Source organism: Bufo bufo, chromosome 4, assembly GCF_905171765.1.
Source record: "Bufo bufo chromosome 4, aBufBuf1.1, whole genome shotgun sequence".
Lineage (NCBI taxonomy): Eukaryota > Metazoa > Chordata > Amphibia > Anura > Bufonidae > Bufo > Bufo bufo.
In genome coordinates this window covers 526551358-526558910 of record NC_053392.1, presented here as the reverse complement: position 1 = coordinate 526558910, position 7553 = coordinate 526551358, and the positions used below count along the sequence as shown (strand labels likewise).

Genomic DNA, 7553 nt, shown 5'->3' with positions numbered 1-7553 from the left:
TCTTTGTACGTAACGGAACCCCACAGAAGCACTCTGTAGTGCTTCTGTGGGTTTCCGTTCCGCATCTCCGGATTTGCGGACCCATTCAAGTGAATGGGTCCGCATCCGTGATGCAGAATGCACACGGAACATTGTCCGTTTATTGCGGTCCGCAATACGGCAACGGAACCCATACGTTCGTGTGAACAAGCCCTAATTCTGCTGCTCATGATATATTTTCTCCGTGTTTTTAGCTTCCCTGCTCTTATTGTAATCACTACGCGTCCCACTGTGAGCTGAGAAATGTAAAGAACAAATGTTACACGATGAAAAATGCAGCACAGATTTATTCACCACAAAATTGGAATTTTAAAACTTGCACAAATAATGATTCAAAAATAATTTTATACATTAATATATCAATTTACAATATTGTACAGATCTTATGAATAAAGCCTCTTTATATATATTTAGTAGGGGAAATTCACTGAACAGCCCCATGGGTGAGATCCAGAGAATGTAGCCCCAGTATCATAGGCCTGCAATGTTTGCTAAGGTTATAATTCTGATCAATTGCTGACCACATATATATAATTCTATCCATATATATCTCGCACTCTGTATATATACTCATGTCCATGTATTTTATGATACAATCAGTATGGTTTACATTAAACATAGGCAAACACGGTGACCGCCATAGATGCTGACTGTCCTTTCTACACTCAACCTACGTACAGTATGTATCTGGCACTAGGTGGAAAGTGTTGTGTAAGGCTGGCCATAGACAAAGAGTGGTGGGATCATTTATTGTACAGCTTTTCTTGTAGTTTCTGGTAAATGATACATTTGTCTTAAGGGGCGGATGTGGCATTTCTAGGGCCCCAAGCTAAATGACGCTATTTCAACTGCGACTATGGCTCTTACACACAAAAAAGCTTCTTATGCCAGAATGCCCAGCTCAGCATTTAACACTATTATTCCACAACAGCTCATTTCTAAACTGGACAGGTTGGGGCTAAATACTTCACTACGCAGTTGGGTACTGGACTTTTTGACTGGGAGACCACAGGTTGTGCGGTAGCAACACATCTAGTGTTATCATTGTGAATACGGGGGCCCTCAAGGGTGTGTGTTGAGCCCTTCTTGTTCACTCCGCTGACATATGACTGCATACCGATGTACGCCTCAAAGTCTTTTATTAAGTTTGCAGATGATAAGACTGTGGATGGTCTCATCAGTGATAATGGTTAGACAGACTACAGAGATGAAGTGAGCCGTCTAGCTTTGTGGTGTAACCAGAACAATCTCTGCTTAAAAGGGTTCTGTAGCTTTTTCTTACTGATGATCTATCTTCTGGATAGATCATCAGCATCTGATTGGCGGGGGTCCGACACCCGGGACCCCCTCCGAATAGCTGCTGGAGAATGGCAGTAGAGCTGCGGCCTTCTCGCTGTTTCTTGCAGGCCCAGTGAGGTTTCTTGCAGGCCCAGTGTGGTGTAACCAGAACAATCTCTGCTTAAAAGGGTTCTGTAGCTTTTTCTTACTGATGATCTATCTTCTGGATAGATCATCAGCATCTGATTGGCGGGGGTCCGACACCCGGGACCCCCTCCGAATAGCTGCTGGAGAATGGCAGTAGAGCTGCGGCCTTCTCGCTGTTTCTTGCAGGCCCAGTGAGGTCACAAGTGGTACCACAGCCCCATTGAAGTGATAGCTATAGGAGAGATCATCAGAGGATAGACCATCAGTAAGAAAAAGCTTACAGAGCCCCTTTAAATATTAATAAGACCAAAGAGATTGTTCTGGATATCAAGAGAATAAAGTAGTACCAAGTTTTTTGGTGGGCACTTGTCAGGGGATCTGTCTTGGGGTGAGAATACAATGGCCTTGGCTAATAAGGCTCATCAATGCCTTTATTTTCTTCATAAGGTACGAAGAGCCAGTGCCCCAACCCAAATTATGTGCATGTTCTACAGAGGTGTTATTGAGAGCATTCTAACAAGTGGTATTACGGTGTGGTAGGGGGCCTGTACCGTGTCTTGTCGTAAGACCCTTGTAAGAGCAGCCGAGAAAATTATTGTCTCGTTGCCATCTCTATGAGATATATAATACCCGCCTTACTTGTAGAGCAATTGGCACAGCCTGTGACCCGCTTCACCCGTTATATTGCTTCTTCATCTTGTTGCCATCAGGGAGGAGACTAAGGAGCCTTCGGGCTAGATGTTAAATTCTTTATCTGTTTTGCCCTCTTTCAAACCAACTTAGAAACAGGATAGTTTACTTATATTTATACAGATTTGTATTTTATTTTATTGGATTGCATTATTATAGTATTAATTAATGTATTTATATGCTGTGTCTTTGTAAATTGTATAGACTATACCATGGGTTTGAGAGAGATATGACATTTTGATCCTCAGTCCACAGTCAGTCTGTGCAATTCTGATGCTGCTGTACAGCCCAGAAGAGCCCCCCTCCTCCCATGGACCCCTGTGCAGCTGAAATGGCTATACAGGCGGTACGTCCACCCTTGGTTTAGGGGTTTTCCACCCCCACAAGCTGCTTGTGGCCAACAGGGGGGGCCCCAAGCATGTTTGGTAAAGTGCGCCACTGATTGTAATGTTTAGTTAATGTCATCCCCATGCATGTGGGACAATGGGTATTTTTCTCACACTATAACTGAATACTAGGGAAAATAATTCATGTGAAAAAAATCTTTCTTGTTAAAATCATAAAAAAAGGGCAGGGCTCTGTATGTCTATGGTCAGCTTTAGGCGGGTTTCAGATGTGGCTGTAAACCAGGGTCTGTATTATGGCTGTAACACTCAGGAGTCGGTGATATGGACCCAAAAATGCAGATCGATTAAGATCTTGTGAAATCAGTGGATGCAGTTGTCTTGTGGGCTGAGTTGTTCTCCTTGAGAATTTTTTATGAATATTGCTTAAGCTGTCACACTGGGCTTATCACCAGGTGTAACTAGTGCAGCGCAGGAATATAGACCTTCTACATTATAACATTGCCTGAGATACAAACACTGTAGGTAGGAGTCCACCAACAAGCCACTTTATCTTGGCTGGCGGTCTGAACCTTGATCCGGGTGAATAAAGGCCTAGTTCTGACTGTAGGAACCCTCATTCTTATCACAGGGAACCTGTCAACAGCATAGCTAGAAATAATTGCTGGACACCTGATTATAGGAAGGGTGAAGGTGCTACCTTATGTGCTCATGAGCATTTACCTTCTATTTACTTCTGCAACTCCCAACTGGAACTTAGGGGCCCAATTTATTCGGCAAAATTGTGCCCACTGGTCTAGACTTGAGATGTAAGGAACCTAACTATCATTGTGATCTTTCACTTAACATAGCAATAAAGAGGTCAATGCATGTAAGGCTATGTTCGCATCTGCACTGGAGGCTCCGTTAGTCACAGAGTTCCTCAAAAATATTGGACAGAAAAGTACTGCCTGCTGAACTTTTTTCTCTGCCATTAACAGGCCGCGATGGGAACAAGCCTCCGTACCGTCACCCGCAATGCTAAGGAGGCTCGTCCCCATTGTGGCCTGCTATTGGCTCAGCCCTCAGCTTCCCGTCGCCGTATGCTGATGGCGCAGCGGTCGTGCGGACATCAGGAGTAAAACTGGTGCCGGGGAAAGTATAATCTGTATGAGGGACCCTGGCATTTTGGGGGGCATTATACGGGTTGGATAACCCCTTTAATAAATCTCCCCCATAGTCCTGGACATGTTGACAATGATTTGCACAACCTGGCTCCATTGCTTGCATATGTGGGGTTGTACATGACATAGGGATTCGCTCTTTCCCCGTTCTTCAGATCACTCTGTCCTGCACCGTCCCCTCAGGCCTTGCACCAGACATACCGCAATATATATCTTTCGAACTAAGACTCATAACCTGACCCATGGACAGATATTTGTTTTAGAATTTAAGGCATTGATAAGACACAGTATATACATTAAAAAAATTCATATCTGCGTAACTTGCTTCATCACAACGTATCACATACTGCAGAGACTGCTGGAATGACATTTCACTTTTCTATCTCACAGATATAGCAAGGTATGCTATTGGTTTCTTTTGGTTAATGTTAATTTCTTCACTGCTCTAGGAAACGAGTGCAGCGAGTAGCAGTTACAGAAGTACTTTCTGCAGGCAGCTTACTCTGGTATAAAAGTTACACCACTTATCCCCTGGATAGGGGATAAATAACTGATTGGTGGGGTCTGACCGCTGGGACACCCATGATACCAAGAACGGAGGCCCCATCTCCCTGCCTTGATAGAGCGCCAGGTCAAGCATGCGCCCTGCCTCCCCATTTATTCTCTATAGGACTGCCACAAATAGCTGCAGTCCCATAGAGAATAAATGGAGAGGCACGGTGCATGCTCAGCCTGACTCTCCATCAGGACTGGAACATGGCACCACTGGGCTCGTGGGGGTCCCAGCAGTCAGATCCCTACTGATCAAATAACTTTCATATTTTTGTAAAAAAAAATGTAAGTTACATATTCCGCAGTGCTTTACAGACATTATCATCACTCGCTGTCTCCTGTGGAGCTCACAATCTATCAGTATGTCTTTGGAGTGTGGGAGGAAACCAGAGTTCCCAGGGGAAACCCACACAAACATGGGGAGGACATACAGATGTTGTACTTGGTCAGATCCCAAGATAGGACGCCAGCGCTGCAAGGCACCAGTGCTAACCACTGAGCCACTGTGTCGCCTGTACTTGGCACTACCCCTTTAATTATCTAGACAAGGGTAAAATGTACTGAAAAAATGGCAGATAAGTCACAGTGAGTTTAACAAGAAATGCAAGAATGCCCAAGAAACCGTGCAACTCTATGCCGCATTGTGTGAATGGGTTTCTAAGAAATGGCTCCTCAATAAGGTCTTAGAGGAAGTAATTAGATATCTGATGATGAATACATCCTTGGTATTGTGCTGCTGTTTCATACAGTGTCATCTAAAGCTGCCATGGACAGAACATATTTTTGCCACACAATGCCAATAATAAGCCTATGTATCAATAATAGCATTGACTGGAACCAAAATGACTGGATACAGTAAACTTAAATCCTTTGAAAATGTTGAAAATTTATTAGAACTATTTTAATTAATTGTTAACTGGAATTAAGATGTTTGGCAATCTGACAATTCATGAAGGTCCCACTCATAGGCACATCGAACATTTATGGATTTTCAGTAAATGATGACGTATGTTCACATTGCTGCATTGATGGGATATTTGTTTGGTTCACAGACATGAGATCCTATGAATTTCAGTGCGTTGACAAGGTCAGGTCTATGGAGATACCTCCTGATGCAGAAGACAGAGGGACCGTTTGGATTCTGTCTGTGTAATCCCGTTATTTGGTGTCAGAGGTTTGTCCATGGTCAACTTCAGCCAAGGTCCTCTTTTACAAGCCTTCCTGCCTGGTTCGCCAACTTTCTTACAATCACGACTTTGTGTGATGAGGTGAATCCTAGAAGTGATTCATGTACAAACAGGAATGTATCTAGCCACTTTAGTGTAAGGCATCTCACGTCTAGTTGCCCTTCAGTTCAAGGTCACTATATTCTATATTACACACAAAAAAACATTTAATTAGATATCAATTCTTGATATATTTAATGTAGGGCACCAGAATGTAATGTACAGCTGATTATATTAGGACAGCAACCAGAAGGACTCACTGTAGTAAGGAGTCCAGTCCTAGCCCACTTGGTCCCAGTCATAGCTTCCACATGTTGGAGTAAGATGGGGGTGTCCTTCGACTAAATACTTGTTGTAACAGTCTGACAATGACTATTATTTAAAAATTGTTTGTTAAAGGGGTTGTCCCACAAATAATATTCTATGTTTTCAAACCAGCACCTAAATCTGAATAGTTGTGTAATTAAAAATGTATCATAGCTATATATCTGTATATATCGCCACCTGCTGGTTGTTCTTTCTTCTAATTTCTTTGTCCTGCTCACTGAGATGGAAGCACATGCTCATTTCTATCTTTGCTCCCTTTGAGAAAGGACACGCCCCCTGAGAAAGGACACGCCCCTGAGTTGCCAGCTTCAAATAAATCTAGCAGAACAGTTGGAGCAATGAATGGGGAGATCTATGGATCCACTTGAGGTACAGGGCTGGTTCTGGCTTTGTTAGAAAGAGGTTGTCATGTACTATATGATGTATGATTTTAATTTTTTACATTAATCATTGGATAACCCCTTTAAGTTTATTTTCTCTGTGGATGCAAGTTAACTATAATCACATACTATGATGTTATATACCAACTTGTGGTCTTTCGTAGATATATATATATATATATCATGGGATAACAGCTAATATATGTATATAATGGGCAGATGTCATAGCACTGAGTTGGATTGCTAGTCCCATTACTCTGGGAATGATCTATCACAGCTTGTCAACACTGAGCGGCACAGTCTAAGATACCAGTGGAAGACTTAGGCTACACTGAAGAGATCTACGTATCCTACGTTTACACAGTGATCACTTACCGTATGTCATTGTATTACAGTAACGGACAGATTGATCTAGAAAGTCACGAGTGACAGAGCATCGCTCCATATAAAGCCACCATCACTGAGGATGTCCATAGCACCAACGCCACGTGCTGCACTGAGCCTGGCTGCCAACAAATAGTTCAAGGCACTTAATGAGTTAAAAAAACACAAAAAAAAAAACGAATTACCGTAAGCAACTAAAAAGCCTAAGTGCTTTGAACATGGCTTATGTAAAATATAAAATGTAAAAATAGCATGATTATTCTCAGATTTCTTTACAAAATGTGCAATTCTCGTAATCACTAAGGATGCAGCTCTATTAGATCCGTCGATAAAGTAAACTCGCGTTTCAGATATCAATGGGCTGCAAAGCGGTTGATTCAATTTACACCTCTATAAAATCTAAAATATAGTGAAAGGCTAAAGTAATCATGTTTGGATGGATGTGTTTCTTTGTAAGCTCAGTCTTCTTGGAAGTAAAGTGATGCATTGTGCCCAAAAAATAGCTTTTCATCACTTGGAAGTAACAGGTCCCATCTCTACACTGTTGTCCTTACAGTCCAGTTGACACAAGAAACCCAAGCAGCATTTACATGGATGTGTGCGGCGGCTGCCACCACGCGCTTCAAGTCACCGTGATGCAAGCATTCCTCTGCTTTTAAAGGCATCTCCAGACAAACACGCTGCAACAGAAAAAGGAGACGCTTCATTAGCTGTGACAAGGTCCAACAATTAAAAAAGAGATAGTAATAAACAACAAACATGCCAGATATAAAATTACTGTTTAGGCTACCTTCACAATAGCGTTTTTGCTGGATATGTCATGGATCAGCTAAAACGCTTCTGTCCCCATCTGCATCCGTTCTGAACGGATCCGGCTGTATTATCCTTAAAGCAGCCAAGACGGATCCGTCATGCACACCACTAAAAGTCAATGGGGGACGGATCCGTTTTATTCTGTCCGCAATGGGGACGCAACCAAAAGGAACAGAATACATTCTGGTGCACTCCGTTCCCTTCAGTTCA

The 7553-nt window shown here is 42.6% G+C and overlaps 1 protein-coding gene across 1 annotated transcript in view; it reads right to left on the bottom strand.

The window, feature by feature from the left end:
* Nucleotides 1-6230: 6230 nt before the first annotated feature.
* The window catches only part of EML6 (EMAP like 6), a 198419-nt gene continuing 197096 nt past the window's right edge, over nt 6231-7553 (bottom strand). Inside the window, exon 41 of the mRNA XM_040429747.1 lies at nt 6231-7210. Coding sequence (XP_040285681.1) covers nt 7186-7210 — 25 coding nt within the window. The 3' untranslated portion in view covers nt 6231-7185. The remainder of the gene's footprint in view (nt 7211-7553) is intronic.